We start from the raw sequence: 17,300 nt of genomic DNA on the forward strand, positions 1-17,300 counted from the left end.
TAAAAATTAAAATAACATTTACTAACATGAAAAAAAGTTAAATTACAAAAAAATATGAATAATGGGAGCTTCCGTTATTACCTTTTGATCCAGGAATGGGACCTCCTTTACCTATAAAGAGATTATTAGACCCATTACAGAAAATCTCTAAATAGTTTGTATTATTCTCAAAATGGGAAACATTATTTCCAATTATAATCTTTTAAGACATAACAATAAAACACACTGGTTCCTGGCATTCTGCATTTATTAGGTTTATATAATGTCAACTCTGTAATTACCTTGTCCCCATGAAAATTTACCGCCATGTCCTACCAAAAGAAAAATTAGATTTATTTCAAAATGGTTGTTTTTTTTGTAAAATGAGCCAAAACATTTGTTTATGGTATGTGTATCCTCACCCCATTTCATTCCTCCTTTCTCTTCGGAACTCCCTCCTTCTATTTTTTATTTAAAAAAAAATGTAAATTAGTCCTTTGGAAATGTCATTTTATAAGAATAAGGCGAGTTCTCTAAAAGTTGAGGGTATGAGTGTTGGCTTTTGAGTTTGTCACACAAAATGTTCAACGACCACAAGTTGAAGGTCAAGTCAATGAAAAATTTGCCAGACTCAACTCAACAAGTGAAGTCTAAAGAAACTACCCATCCCCCCAAAATAATAAACCATTAAAATATATTTTAAAATATCCTTCTCTATGCCTGATGGCATTGAATTGAAACATTTTTTCCATAATTTCCAGTTATGGAAAAAAAAATAATGTGAATTTCCAAATTACCTGTTGATTCATAATTGGAACCTCCTTTACCTACAATAAAAATATATATTTACCTACAGTACAGAATATACCTAAGTATTTATTGTTCTGAAAATGGGAATTCTAAAAAAAACCCTGAAATACACTGATTCTCCTATCACTGCATTTATTATGTTTTGAAAATTCAGTACTGGAAAAGTAGAATGATATAGATACATTGTTCTTGTTCTGAAAAGAGTGAACAAAAACTAAAATGTAATCCTGTATTACGATGAACTCACCCCATTTCATTCCTCCTTTCTCTTTGGAACTCCCTCCTTCTATTTTTTATTAAAAAAAAATAATATATTTTTTTTAAATGTCATTTTATGAGAATAAGGTGAGTTCTCTAAAAGTTGAGGGTATGAGTGTTGGCTTTTGAGTTTGTCACACAAAATGTTCAACGACCACAATTTGAAGGTCAACTCAACGAAAAATTTGCCAGACTCAACTCAACATTATTTATCGACTTGAAGGTAAAGCCATTCTCGCTTTTGTTCATCTCTACGCCAATAGTAACCACTGTGGGTTTGAAAACTCGTAATGGCGATCTAACGTTCAAACTCTGCCTCCTCAAGAGAGAACTAAATGAAGGTCTCTCATCCAATATGTTGGGAGGTAGGAGATTCTATTTACTAAGCAGCGACTGCCTATTGACCTCAGCCTATTCCTTATCGTTATGATTTAGGATGGGGTTGTAGAAATGAAATAAGAGGTTAGGGCTAGGAGACGTGATGGGATGGGGGAGTATAGAGAAAATGAAGGGAATTATTCCCCCTTCTCAGCTAAAAATAACTTGGCAAGGAGGAGGAAAACTCTTCAGTCAATGGATCTAAAATGATCTGATGAACGTCTTTGCTGTAAAGTGAAGTCTAAAGAAACTGCCCATCCCCCAAATAATAAACCATTAAAAAGCAACATGAACTAAGGAAACATCATTCAAAAATATGGATTTGAATTAAATTTTTTTCCCATAATTTCCAGTTATGGAAAAAAAAATAATGTGAATTTCCAAATTACCTTTTGATTCAGAATTGGAGCCTCCTTTACCTACAATAAAAATATATATTTACCTACAGTAAAGAATATGTGTAAGTAGTATTTATTGCTCTGAAAATGGGAATTCTGAAAATAAAACCCTAAAATTCACTGATTCTCCTGTTCAGTACTGGAATTACTGAATGATTTAGATACATCGTTCTTGTTCTGAAACGAGTCAACAAAAAATAAAATGTAATCATGTATTACGATGAACTCACCCCATGTCATTCCTCCTTTTTCTTCGGAACTCCCTCCTTCTTTATTTAAAAAAAAAAAAAAGGAAATTAGTGGATTCCCTAAAAGTTGGCAGCATGAGTGTTTGAGTTTGTCAATCTCACCGATGAGAGTTGAAACTAAACTTTCATAATTTGAGTGCCAATTCACCAAAAAAGTAACTCAACATATTTAATCAACTCGGAAGAAAGACAACTCTGGTTTTTAGTTCATCTCTATGTCAAGAGTAAGCGACTGTGAGCTTCAAACAAAACGTTTTCCTCCGTCAATGAAATATAATGCTCTTTTCCAAAATGTTGGGAGGTAGGAGGTACCATTAATTAGTCACCGACTACCTATTGAGCCCAACCACTTCCCCACCATATGATTTAGGATGGGGTGGTAAATATGCAATAAGCAGGTAGGGTGGGGATCGGACAGAGGATTTGAGCAGGGCCCTCCTTACTTGTTGTCTCTGTTAGTCACATTGTTATGTTTTATACTACTTGTTATGTTCTGTCTACCCATTGTACAGCGCTACAAAATTTGATGGCGCTATATAAAACAATAAATGATAATAATAATAATAATAATAATAATATAGAGAGGTAGTTGGAAATAATTCCTCCTGTTCAGCTAAACAATGGTTTTTAAAATACAATTTGATGAGCTTCTTTGATGTCAACTGAAGAAATCGCTCATTCCAAATAATAAACCATAAAAATGCAAGATGAACAAAAGCTTTCAAAAATACTTAAAAATATCCTATATCTCTATGCGTCGCGGAACTGAAATTTTGTTTTCCTATAAAAAAAAAACACAGAGATAATATGATTTTCCAAATTACCATTTGATCCATGAAACTGACCTCCTTCACCTATAAAGAAATTATATTATATTATTATTAGTATTGTTTATTCTTCTGAAAATGGGAAAAATTATTCATTAAGGCAAAAATAATGAAATACACCGGTTCGTGTATATTATATATTTTATATTTATATATATATAATTACCTTCTCCCCAAGAAAATTTACCGCCGTGTTCTAGGAAGAAAAAGTAGAATTATTTTAATGCTTTTATTGATCTTAAACGAGCCAACGCATTTGTTCAAGTTAAAAAATAAATCTGTTTTTATGTAGACTCACCCCATTTCATTCCTTTGCCTTCAAGCTGATGCCCTCCATTCGTTGACCATTCTGTTTCAAGAAAGAAAGGAAAAAACATAATAATAATATAATATATAAAATATACACATATATATATATATATATATATATATAGATATAAAATAAATATATAAAATATACATATTATATATATATATATATATATATAATATACATAATAAATATTATATAATAATAGTATCAATTCATGAGAATATCATTTCTTCTAAATTAAATTTAATGTTTATTTTCAAATTACCTTTAGTCCACGTTGAATCACCTCCTTTGCCTAAAAAAATTAATTTATAAGAATCAGGAAGGGGATTTCCAAATAGCGCATCATGTTTGTTCTTAAAATGGGAATTAATATTTGTAAAAAAAAAAATTTTTCAGCATAAAAAAATCAAACCCGAAAGCTTGTGTACCACTATATGTGTTACATTTATATAAGGCCAACGCTATAATTACCTTCTCCCCTCAAATATTTGCAGTTATGTTAAACCACAAAAAAATCCTATTACACATATACTTACAACAAATCGACAGGATAACAGCCCATAGGACTGGGCCCCAAAACCAGGCCATTTTGGATCTAAAAAAAAAAAAAAAAAAAATATTACATTAAAAATTAAATAAATAAATAAATAAAACACGTTTAAATGACATCGTTCTCCAGCTATGTGATACAGGTGAATTTAACGATTTATGTTATGAGGTTCCACTTTTTTTTCATTTGGTTGATTGGGAAATCGTCCGTTTCTCTTTTCCTATGCGTTGCATTCTATTTGATATTACTTTTTAGCTTGGATTTTATTCTCTAGCCAGCTTCCTTATATATATATGGTTTGGTTATACCAACAAGATCAGTAGCCACCTTCAGGAGAAAGATCCAATTATCTATGAATCCATATTCCAATTCTATTCCCTGCCTACTTTCCAAGCCATCACCTCTCTTTCTGCCCCTGCTTCTACCATAGTCCACCATGACCATGTTCAGTTCCACCACAGTACCTTCTCAGATGCCACCAAAGATATCACTGTAGAGAAGAGATTTCCCCGAACCTCCGCTAGAATTTGGAGCCATACTGACTATAGGTAATACAGCGAGAGAATCTAAACCTGCACAGGATAGACGTACGGCTCCTGAATCTAAGACGAGACCAACGACTGATTAAGGTTTGAGTCTTTACACCAGGAGATTAAGGATGAAAAACCCTACCAAAGCTCTGCAGGGTATAAAGAGCGCCCTCCCATCAGGATAACATAAATTTGCACTTTTATTTTCTTCCAATTATCTGGATGGGGGGCTTATCCTCTTTACCCCCTGGTTCGTTAGCCCATGATATAGATTACATTCAGTTTGATATCGTTGTTGAACGTCCTTTTATTGGTCAAAACAGGAAAATATGTCACGCAAGTTTTCTGGACCTCAAAGGTTTCTTCTTCTGAAGCTTTCCAACCGAAACCATTCCATATGGTGCAAAACATTCTGTTCCATTATATATATAGCAGACGACATTCGTTCCCATAGTTTATAGAGAAAGAATTCTATTTCAAATTACATATAGTATAGATGACATTCTTTTATATATTACACGTTCTATATCATGATAGACAGCTACGGATACAATTCTATATCGCATTCTGCTAGATATAGGCAGAACCCCATCTGATCATCTCGTTAGGTAGCACTTTTTTAGGGCTTCTGTGTTCTCAAATTCGCAAACTTCTAGAATACCCAATACTTAATACTCCGTAAATGCTGATAATACAGGTGAGACGAGAGGCTTACCTGGTTCCTGGGACTGTAGACGAGTTACCTCCTGCGTCCCGAATCCTAAGTATTTATTCCTGAGCTCAGCACCTGATACGTTAATCTCTAGTCTGCTTTAAAAAAAAATGCCCGCCCTCAAACTCAGCAGCTCCAGCTCCAATTGCCCCCCAGCTATTCACAAGCAGGTGACCAACGTCAGGTGACAGCGGATCAGCCTACGAAGCCGGAGAAATATTCTGATGTGTAACAAAGGAAAACATACGGGAAGAAAAAGCTATTTGTGTTAGATATTTAAACAGAAGGTGACACGTTTAGCTCTGCTATGATGTACCCAGACGCCTATACATTATTATATATCCTCTGTAATAGGGAACAATATATAAGGGTTTTTTTTAATATATGTATCTATGTATATTGATATAAGTGCTCTTTTAGTAGATGTATCTATGTATATCAATACATACGCTCTTTTAATATATGTATCTATGTATATTGATACATACGCTCTTTTAATATATGTATCTATGTATATTGATACATACGCTCTTTTCATATATGTATCTATGTATATTTTATACATGTGCTCTTTTAATATATGTATCTATGTATATTGATATAAGTGCTCTTTCCTGGATTTATGTCAAACGAAGACCGTGGCCCACTGGGAAATAATGGCACAAATATACTTTGTGCTCTACAAAAATCTGAGGCTTTGCTGGTTTGGGGTACCTCTATTTATTAATCGCTAATACTCAACCCTACTATATACAGTCCCTCCCTGCTTCCCCTGCTGAAATGGCACCAAAAGGGGTTATAATGGCAGCAAAACAGACATACAAATGCACAAGTTGACAGGGCAGTATATAAGTGGAACTGCCTCTCGACAGAAGCGGTAGATGTTAATATAGTCTATTTATCTAGACAGGGAGGGGGTCAATACTTTGAATTATAGCTTTATAGCCTAAAAAACTGTACTATTATAAGAAATGCTATACCTAAAACAGGATCCCTTGCCATGTCACCTTAATACAAAACCACAATATTCTGTAGCATTATGTCCACAATTTTTCTGGGGGCTTTTTTTGCTGACAGCTGTCTATTTTTAAGATCCAAAGGGTTAATCAGCATGAAATAAACTAACCCAACTCGTTTCGCATGATGCAACCGAATAGCAGGAGCAAATATTAAGCGCAGCCCATGGCCTTGTGGTTGTGTTCCAAACAGGATCTTCCAAACTAATTAAAGTTTAATCAAATAGAGATTAATCCAGCCTAATAACTGATTATAATGCCCCATGAGAAAACCAGTTAGAACCACCTTACTTGGTGCCAAAACTCACCAAATAAAGAGAAAAGCACCAAAAAAATGAACCATTTTTATTAACGAGCATGCAGAAACTAGTTTATAAAATGCATGTAATGCCCATAGATTGCTCTTGTAATGCTCTTGTAATGCCGCTGCATCTCCTGCTGCTATATTGCATTCTCTACCTACCTTTAAATCCTCGGAAATTATTACCCCTAAATCCCTTTCCTAACCCTTAACCTAACCCTAAACCCTAACTCTAAACCTAATGACTAACCCTCTAACCCTAACCTTCTAACCCTAACCCTCTAACCCTAACCTTCTAACCCTAACCTTCTAACACTAACCCTAACCTTCTAACCCTCTAACCCTAACCCTCTAACCCCAACCCTCTACCTCTAACCCTAAACCCTAACCCTCTAACCTTTAACCCTAACCCTCTTACTCTAACCCTAAACCCTAACCCTCTAACACTAACCCCTAACCTTCTAACCCTCTAACTCTAACCCTCTAACCCTAAACCCTAACCTTCTTACACTAACCCTACCCTTCTAACCCTCTAACCATAAAACCTAACCCTTTAACACTAACCCCTAACCTTCTAACCCTCTAACCCTAAACCCTAACCCTCTAACACTAACCCCTAACCATCTTACCCTACTCCTAACACTCTAACCCTAAATCAAATGCCTAACTCTCTAACCCCTAACCTTTAAAAGAGACGGTGCAAAACGTGTATAGTATCCATAATGTCTGTCTGATGGTGGACAAAGTGAAGAATCTTGGAGGGATTTAAAAAGCATTGTGAAGGATTCCATCAGAAGAAGAGATCATTGAGGCCCTAAAAGCTACGTCTTTTTTAATGTGTTAACAATAAAACATTTGTACCCTAAGAAAGGCTGGGGTTTCCCTGCATCATATACAGTTAATCCCACTGGATAATATTTGAAATGGTTAATTAATTTAACTATGCATTATGTAGGGTCAAATTTTAGAAAGTTTCTGAAAAGTCTGTGAGATTTATTGTAAAACAAAGCAGTTCTTACTTTTTACAGTGATCTATTTGAAGTTTAATTAGTTGTGTTTTTATGCAGTTCTCATTGATTGCCACCAGATGGCGATATCACGTGCAACATATTCCATTCCTGTCCACCTGTAAAAAAATTGTGTTGAGCAGCACACATCAAAAAAAAGATTTTAGTGGGGTAAAAAAAGTTTAATTTAAAGCTGTTCACTGTAATCTGACATTCCAACCTTGTGCTTTGGGTCGGAAAAGGAAGAGTGGGTGAAAATTTTAAATAAAATCTGTGTTGTGGTTTAGAGAGAGTTAAAAGAAATAAACCAAAATAATTCCAATTTCTTAATAAGACGTAACTTTTAGATGCCATGATGAAGCGGGTGGGAGGAAAAGTATAAGAAAGGGGAAAGAAATATCACAGAAAACTACTGTTTTATTTCCTGTGCAACGGTTTCAAGAGTAAAGATTAAACCCACAAAGAGGAAGTTATTAGAAAAAAATATCAGAATTAGGATTAGGATTGTAACTATGTAACCTGGTGTTATTTGTCTCTACTGCAAAGTTCCCTCAACCCCAGGACGAGGCATCATACAAATCCCCCCCCCCCCCGTAAATGTTGAAAACAGAGAGTCATACTGAGAAAACCTGCAATGTACGCTGAAAAACTCCAAGTACCTCTCAATTTTTATAATAGTACTACTACAATCAAAAGTATCAGCATTGAGAGTGAAACAAAATGTCATAATAACTGGAAAAATAAGTTACAGTTTAGCAATGTTTATTATCATATGGAGCGATTTATCAATAAATATACATGCGCTTACATGAACAAAAAGCAACTATAATAAAGTTAGTACGTCCAGATAATGTGTAATGTGTGTGTAAAATATTTCATAGATAATGGGAAATGAATGTGTCCAAGGAGTATGTCGATATAATGTAACATGTATGTATAAATAATGTATATTTAGATAATGGGAAATATATGTGTAAAATGTGTATGTTAATATAATATAAAATGTATGTGTAAAACATGTATGTTGAGATAATGTAGCATGTATGTGTAAAAGGTGCATGTTGAGATAATGTAACATGTATGTGTAAAATTTATATATTTAGATAATGGGAAATGTATGTGTAAAAGGAGTATGTTGATATAATATAAATGTATGTGTAAAACATGTATGTTGAGATAATGTAGCATGTATAAATAAACAGTGTATGTTGAGATAATGTAGCATGTATGTGTAAAAGGTGTATGTTGAGATAATGTAACATGTATGTGTAAAATATGTATGTTAACATAATATAAATGTATGTGTAAAACATGTATGTTGAGATAATGTAGCATGTATGAATAAACAGTGTATGTTGATATAAGGTAACATGAATGCGTAAAAGTTGTATATTTAGATAATGGGAAATGTATGTGTAAAATATGTATGTTTAGATAACATAAAAAGTGTGTGTAAAAAGTGAATATTTAGATAATATGAAATGCCATTTTCTTACTCAGTCATGGCCAGATATTTGAAGTATATCGCTGTTTTTCTCCCAAGTGTCAGGGCGATAAGCCCTTACAAGGGAAAAGTACCATAATTTAAATGTTTTTTATTTCTTTTTTTGAGCCAACCATTAATGTTTTGTATATTTAATTGCTTGAACAGAGATAATTTATTTTAAAAATTGTGATTCTGGCAGATGTCTTTAAGTCTGTACTTAAGACCACTCTGGAAAATAAATATTCCTTTGACCAATGAATTCAGCAATAACTTAATGATAAGGATATTGGGATAAAGTCCAACCAGGGCCTCAAACATTTATTTTGCAGACAAGTATTTATTGTTAATTACTAAAAATGTAACCGCTATTATGAAATGTATTAAAAATGCCACAGGAGAGGCATATTGGGCATGGATAGATGTTGGTCAGAGGTCCACCAGATATTTGCCCGGTGTGCCAGATGACCAGACCAGGGTCTGGTGAGACCATTGCAGGTACTCAAAGCCAGCTGGTCAGGTACATATAGTCGTCGAGAGACCTGGCCAGATTCCCAACACCCATCTGGGCTTGGCTTGTTAGGAAGAGTGTAAGCTAAAGCCAAAATAGCCTAACGCTTCTTAGCTTTGTTTTTTGGGCCTTAATGCATGGCAAGTGAGCTGGCTTTGCTTTATGAGGGGCTCGTGAGCTGGTAAGATGTCTCTCTTGGCTACGTCCCATCTTATGCTGGCTTCAATTCCTGTAGCTCATGGACTACCCTATGTTGGAGACCCCTGGAAAGCCCTGCCCTAAAAAATCTCATGCAATTTGCCTTAAATTTATTTTTTTCATTGTACTTTCTCATTAACTGCTTTTGATGATGGGTTGAGTCAGACGTGTTTTTTTCCCCAGAAACATGGATAGGGATTAACGTCGTGCCCTTCCAATGTCATTATAGATGTCCCTTGCTTGTCCTTGAAGCTCCTGGGGAAAAAAATACAGATGTGTTAGATTACCGACCATCGCATAGAAGAGTGTAAAGAATAATGTTTATGTGTGTGCCGTACTATTATAATAATTTATAGGCACTAAATCTTCAGCTGTCATTGTCTGTGCCGAGAAACCTGAGATGACACCGACACCTTTTTCTTCCAGCAGGTCTCACTCAACACGGTTTTGTATGCTTTTCCCACTATACGAGACTCTGAAATCTGTAGTAATCCTTGTGACTTCTAGCCGGAGAGGCAATGTCTACTCAAATATTTACTTCTCATTTAAATATCAGATAAATACACTGAGATTACAAAGCGATGTTTTCCCTCCCCACCTTTATAGGCTACGTTATACATTCAAAGCAAAAGTGTCAGCGATCAATACGTTTGTAGTTGAGTACTTCTTGCATATGAAGACATTAACGCCATTCTGATACACAGCTGTATATATTTGGTAATGCGGATTATTGTATTTTTGTCCTTTGTTTTATCCTTTTACACCAAAAACAGTAGGGATTTAAAAGACATTTAAAGATGTAGCAGCAAGAAGGTGTTACTCGCTAATGCCAGGAGGTATGTGCTAAAGCCCCTGGGGGTGTTAAGGCTATTCAAAGGGATTGAAGCTGTCTGGGCCTTAATGGGTTAAATGAAGACAGGAGTCTACTCGCAAAGCCCGAGTTCCAGCCAGAGGGCAGGCAGCTAAAATGGAATTGAATTTGAGACTCTGTTTAGTTGGCCCTGTTGACGTTGATGGGTATTCGGTTTGGCTCGGATCTTAGTCACCGTGACTTTTCTCCTTCCGACTTTTCATCTTTTTCACATCAGGGTCTTTGGGGACCCCATCAGGTCTGAGGGGCTAAGGAACCCCGAAGGGATTAGTTGGCCTATCCAGTTGAATGTGACAATGGTCAACATCAAACAATATTATTCTTAAATAAATGAATCAAAGCTGCTCAGCTACTACCGTGCGGTTTATGGAATGGTTTAACCCAAAGAGTTTTGAGTTTCTAGGTACAAGGTGGGAGGCTTTTTGCTTGTTGGATCGGTTGTAGCACAAAACACAGGCTTTCTTAAAATACCAAACTCGGCAGCTCCTTAAACTCACTTCGTAAGTTCGTTCACTTTCCTGAATCTCAGTTTTTTGGCTGTTTCTATTTCTTTCTGGAAGAGAAAAGATAATTGATAGATACATTGTTTAATTTCTAACTTTTTACAATTATTTTACAAAGTACTCTCTAAGGGAAAACAATTTACTCCAAATTATTAACAACATTTAAAATGCCACTTCGGGTTACATATTTTATTTGTCTGAAAATACAAAGTCATTAATAAAATACAATTGTTCCGGTTTTCACCCCCCCCCCCCCCGCATACTGTTTCACCACAAACAAAAAAACCCACATTCTACAAGATTAAATCTCGCTTTACTTACCTTCGTCTTTCTTTTTTTGGATTTTATTTGATATGAAATACACAGTTAGGGCAATCAGCACAGTGATGAAGATGTCACAGAAGACAATTCCAGTAATTGCCCCCGAGCTCAGGTGGAAGCAGTCCCCACAGTCTGAAAGAAGAATTCACAAAGAGATATATGAGATATCTGTACGGAATTACAATTCATCTACAGCACAGAATGTCTTCAAGCAATGCCATACATAGTTTTTTTGGGTTAGAAAAAGACACCTATAAATCAAGCAAGTCAAATTCTGGTTCTTCAAAGGCCTAAGAGACACCAGATTTTTTGTGGTATTTAATTATTAAGGGATCATGTTAATTTTTGTTAGTTCCGTTATTGCACATGATTTTTCCAGCTATGATTTCCTCCCCCAGGTAAAGAATGAACACATCCTCAAATGTTCCCCTTTTTTTCATGGAAACCTAAATAAAAGAATCAACAAATTCCTAGGGAACAAAAAGCTTTCCTAAGCATGTATTCAGTCATGGCTGTCTGGGCTTATGTTCTTCGCTATTCCAATATTTCATGTTAAAAAAACTAAATTCTCACCATTTTGTCCGAAAGCAGTTCCTAAAAACAAAACAATGAAAAAAAGTATTATTAATTGTTTTTGTACAAATCACCACATTTGGAGACAATGTCAGGTTTTGAAGGTCACGCGATATACAGATGCTGCTTTGGGTTTCATAAATCCTAGGTCACGAGTTTGGTCATCAAGCATTCAGATTCTGCCCTGTAGAAGTTACTATCAAACTATCTGCTATACAGAAGCTTAAAATGTTTACGTTCCGTTCAAGTAAACACTCAGGAGACAAGGAGCCCTGCTGAGATGTGACCTTGGTGAAGCATGATCTCTCAAAGCCAAAATCAGGACCCAATGGATGACAAAACACAAGTGGGCCTCTAAGGGTTATACTTAAGAAGGGTTTTAGAAAGGGTTAATGTGGTGGAATTAATGAAAGAAAAATGGTAAATTTAAAGTAATAACCCCTTAGTGAGGAAGCATGTCATTGAGATACCAGCAGCTCGAAGTCTACGAGCAGACAAAGTAGTCCTAGTTGGCAAAGTTAAAGAAAAAGCCTGTTTTAGATACAATACGTGCAACAATGTAAATTACTAATTGCTCGGTTCTGCCTGGGTAGTTGTCGGAAGCTTTACTATTTAGTCAGTTGAGTGGAAACACAAAAATACCTTTGGTTTTTTATTGTTAAGGGTCAGGAAGCTTGTGGTCAGTTGACCCAGAAAACGTTGGTGAGCCTCGAACAGAAGTTGCAACAACGGACCACTTCAGCCTACTTTGTGTTAACAGACTAGCTATTTATTAATGGCTAAACTCAATTCAAACCAAGTAAATGTATTTACCGACACAGTTTCAGCAATCAGGGAAGGCTTTACAAACTATATAAATGACACAGAGCTCCGACTTCTTCATTATAACAAAACAGAAAATGTCAAAATAAAAAAGATTTTATTATAACTATTTTGATATTTTTCTTTTCAGTACTTATTTTAATTTATTTATTGATTTTATCGATAGCAAAAAAAAAAAAGGAAACCGGCACAGGTGACCCTTTGCACCACAACTGTTTGTTGGACTACAAACCTGATCACATTCTAGTAGGGTAGTTAAGTATAAAGAGGATATGTTCATTGTACAGCTTTGATACCTGCAATCGTACACATGGTTTTATATATATATATATATATATATATATATATATATAAATATATAGGGCATGGCTTAGCTTCTCTATATCTTTCGTCCAGGGGCCAATGACGACATCATTTGTAGGCTTTTTTTTGTCCTCTTCGTTACATTTTCATGTGATGATCAAGTTCCTTGTTGCCAAATCACGCAGATGTTTCCTCATTTTCACGATGGCAAAATAAAAAAGTTTGTACATTTTTAAAAATAGCAGTTTGTGGTTTTGATTTCATTGGGATCTGCCCAGTAATCAGTTTGATGAAATAGAAAAAAAAATGGTGCCAAAGGTTCAGTCCAATGAAAATACCCCTCTATGTTATAGAATTGGGTATAGGTACTAAAATGAATTCCTTATTTTAATGTATGGGATATCTGGAAAAACGAACAATATTTGTCATTTTGTTTCCCCATAAAGATGACTCATAGGAGGTCTCTAACGACGATAAGATGGTTGTCTTCTATAGCTTGAATTTTTGACATTGGCGAACGAAATGGCCAAATTAGAAAAAAAACCTCAAAACTAATTATCTTTAAAAAAAGAGTAATTTATTTGTGGGAGGCATACGATTTTCAAATGAAAATTTTCAGGTTTTATTTCACTCACTATTCTTTTTTCTTACAAAAAAATAAAATAACGAGGATTTGAACAGATATTAAATTTAAATTCTGATGAAAACTAAAACTTCTAATGGCAAATCAGGTCATGACTTAACGACATAAGGTTTTCTACTTTGAATATACTCTTTTAATAATAATCTTTAAATCACAAAAATTAGTTTTTTTTAACCTATACGACCAAATTTACAATATATTGCATGTTTTTTTTCTGTTAATATCGCATAAAACCAAGTTACCATCACGTCGGTCAAAAAACACTATTGGTTCCGACTTTATCTAAAATAAGATTTTTGATAATGTGATGTGGTGTGAAAATAATGCACTTTGCTACGTTTGTATCCAGATTTTCATTTGAAATTAGATACAATTTCATTTCGAAAATCAAATGAATATAATTAGATGGAAAGCCAACGTCTTGTGAAAGGCTTTAGAAGGTTTCTGGCAGCCGAAATGTTTTGGGGTTTTGCCCGTGAAGCGTCCAGAAGGGTACAAATCACTTACCCAACACAGCGAGAAGGAGGAACATGGCACATGGAGCAAGTTGCCGATGAATCTGTTTTGGCGATCCGATCATGGTGTTTGAAGCCGGAACGCTGAGATTTATTAACAATCCCCCTATGTTTCTCTGGAGCCTCTGTTGGTTGCCGGGAATCTCTCGTCTGTGTCCTGGGATCCTCAGATTCACTTCTACCCCAGCATTAGCCCGAAGGAATAGTCCTCTGCCCAGGTGTAGATGTTACCCTGTCAGCTTGGTTTTCATGTTCCCTGTCTGGGAAGGAACCGAATGTATGAGACACAGAAATTTGGTCACGAGACCCAGCGCTTGGTCAGAAAGAGGAAAGGGTGAGTTGCTTAACCACGCTTTACACAATTCTAAAAAGAACTTGCTAAATACATCGGTTAGAAAGACACCGGCCTAGAGCCTCATACCTGATGCGTGTGTAAAAGTCATTGGTTAGACAAGAATTAGCAGAGGCTACGTAATAGACCAACTATGGTTTCAGGGTGTAAAAGTGGTGCAATCGACATAGCAACAAAGGGAATGTTCAGGTTGATTGGGCCACACTTAGAATGTTCGTGCCAGAACTCTCTTGATACATAACCTCCAAAGATATTAAAGAGTTGCGCTGCCGGTCTGTGGAACTCCCTACACCTCTGGTTTCTACCTTCAAACCTCCAGACGCTCCTCAAAGGCTCCGATATAAGGGGGCATATGAGCAATAACCCCCGATGACCCAAAGCTCGAGTTTGCTTGGTTACTCCATATGTATCCTATGTAACCTCTTTGAACAGTCGTTACCTCCACATAACACCCCGCACTGTTAGTTGACTTTGGAAATTAGAATCTAAAAAGTTGGTAATTATGTAAAATACCGCTCGGATTAAGACTCTGTTACCAGACTTCCATTCCTATCGTCGTCATTTGGCTAGAGATCGAGGAATCTACAGTCCAGGAACCGGCAACATAAACGCGGCATCATCGCAGACCAACACGACACCCGGTAGAAGAGTAAAATATTTAACCAGCATTTAGTGAAATGATATTTAAGTTGTATAGAGTAATTTGCTGTTCCATAGAACTTTACATGTTTTATTTCCAAGGCTTACACCAAAACCAATGTATCTGTGCTAAAGAAAATTAAAATTAAAAAAAAACTAAAGAAAAGGACAAAAAAACCCACTCATTTTGTGGTTTTAGCAGAGGAAGAGCTCATTCATTTTGCAAGTGGAGTGGTTAAAGCTTTATCATAACGTACAACGTAACCTGATGCGCTGCGGGAACTGTGACGCTATATAAACAAATTAATAATAAAGGCGATAGATACATTTATTGAAGTGAAAAAAAACAATCATATATGAAATAAATGAATGTACTAACAGCATAAGGGGGTATTTCATTTTATATTTCTAGAAGATTGATGAGGGTTCATGGGGCTACTCATTTTCTTGAGTGAAGGTCCAGATTCTTTAATGATGAAAGAGCAACCACGGGCATCAGTTTCTCTTTTCTCCGGGGCTAGCATGAGGTTTTGCAGAGGTATAAACCAACAAACCCAAAAACTTGTGTGTTTGGTGTCCTGTGGCAATAAGAAGTGTGGGTTGCAACTCTTGCGGAGCGATCTCTGCTCTGTGCCGGGACAAATCTAAGGCTAATGCTCATGGTTTGTGAGGCATTTCTCACCACAAGGACTTCCGGTTTCCAAAACCCGTGTTGCTTCTCCACCTCAGCGATGGTGATTGATTGGTACGTAGAAGGAGGATGGAGAGGAAGGGAGACAAGTTACATAGCCCCTTCATTTTAAACCAATTATCTCAAAAAGAAACATTGATTAATAAGACACCACAGCTAAGAAAATGGGCACTTTAATCGAAGAGAAGATGGTGTAGGTGGTACTTTTGTTGGGGCCTACATAGAAAAAGGTGTCCCTTTTGAGGTCCTAAAAGACCAAGAGTCTGGTGGCTCTATCTTTCTTTCTGCCTCCCCCGTTGGTTATTCCTGACCATCGTATCAGTTGGTTCTCGGCTCTCTGAGGTTAATGGGAATTATAGTCCAAACCATCAAAGGATCTTCTGTTTGGCACGGTGCGGTGGATGGGCCTTTATTTTGTATAACAATTAGCAAAGTAAATGCGTCTCTGAGCCTGTGGTTGATGTCAGGAGATGGAGTGAGTGAGGACGCGTTGGTTATCTGACGGGCATGTTCATGTAGATCTTCTTGTCTTAAGTGGAAAAAAGAACATTAGATTTATATCCTACATCATATGTTAGAGAATGTAAACATGCATGGGATAGACATCCGGCTCCTGAATCTAAGACGAGGCCAACGACTGATTAAGGTTTGAGTCTTTACAGCAGGAGAAACGGTTGACTAGACGGGGGCCGGATGGGGCCGATCTGCCGGGCAGGTTCTGGGCTCCTATCTGGACCAATAATGGACTTGAGACTGTTCTACCTTTTCACGGTAGTAGACATTACACATTCACCGTGGTATTTTTACCACTTTGCACCTAAATGACTGTATAACGCTCATCGTTTTTTATCATATTACTCACCGATTTCCATGCGTTTCTGGAAGGCTTGTTTAGTGCAGAAATATACAACCAAGATTATAATCCCAGTTAGCACGATGTCCCCGATGATCACCCCTGCCAGGGTTATATTGTCAATTTCATAACAGTTTCCACAAACAGACTCTGGAAAATATGAGGGAAAGGGTTAAAAAAAAGGAGTGAGGGCAAAATGTGCGCAATTTACCAATATTTTACCAGGAGATTATAAAATCATTGGATGTTTGTTACGCTCTCTCCGGGCTCTCAACGTGAACGATCCAGGCACTTCCACTGTGCTGTTAGACAAAGTCTTTCTTTGTTTATCTAGCGAGAGCCGTGTGTTTATTCACATATTTTACCTGAATCTGAGGATTTTGCAGAGGCTGAAAGAAAAAAAAGATTAAAAAAAGAGACATTTAGATCACTGAAACATGTAAGGAAAGTCAATTTTAACAATTTAAAAAAAAAATGTTTGTAAATATTAAAATTTCAATTTTACGAAAATTCAAAACGCGTTGCCCTTAAAAAAATGGCAACAATTGTGCCGTTACAGGATGCATTTATTTCCCACATCACGTAAAAAAGTAGTTTTTTCTTATACCTCTGCATTAAAAAAAAAACTACATTTGTACCGAGAATATAATTTTTTGATTTATATTTATTTATATTTATTTATTTATATTTTT

At 36.0% G+C, this 17,300-nt stretch overlaps 2 protein-coding genes across 2 annotated transcripts in view; both read right to left on the bottom strand.

Moving 5' to 3' along the window:
- Positions 1–4,208, bottom strand: part of LOC128469769 (IgGFc-binding protein-like) — a 21,339-nt gene extending 17,131 nt beyond the window's left edge. The window contains exons 1-4 of the mRNA XM_053451564.1: positions 4,073–4,208; positions 3,197–3,247; positions 2,896–2,925; positions 82–111 (exon numbers count right to left, since the gene is read on the bottom strand). Coding sequence (XP_053307539.1) covers positions 82–111; positions 2,896–2,925; positions 3,197–3,247; positions 4,073–4,208 — 247 coding nt within the window. The remainder of the gene's footprint in view (positions 1–81; positions 112–2,895; positions 2,926–3,196; positions 3,248–4,072) is intronic.
- Positions 4,209–9,462: 5,254 nt separating this feature from the next.
- TYROBP (transmembrane immune signaling adaptor TYROBP) lies at positions 9,463–14,349 on the bottom strand. The gene is made up of 5 exons (XM_053451766.1): positions 14,066–14,349; positions 11,791–11,811; positions 11,218–11,349; positions 10,891–10,946; positions 9,463–9,777 (listed from the first exon to the last, which is right to left on the bottom strand). Exons 1-5 carry the CDS (start codon positions 14,136–14,138, stop codon positions 9,721–9,723), a joined length of 339 nt encoding a protein of 112 aa, XP_053307741.1. The 5' UTR covers positions 14,139–14,349; the 3' UTR covers positions 9,463–9,720.
- Between the last annotated feature and the right edge of the window lie 2,951 nt (positions 14,350–17,300).

This window comes from Spea bombifrons, chromosome 12 (assembly GCF_027358695.1).
Source record: "Spea bombifrons isolate aSpeBom1 chromosome 12, aSpeBom1.2.pri, whole genome shotgun sequence".
In the NCBI taxonomy this organism is placed as follows: domain Eukaryota; kingdom Metazoa; phylum Chordata; class Amphibia; order Anura; family Pelobatidae; genus Spea; species Spea bombifrons.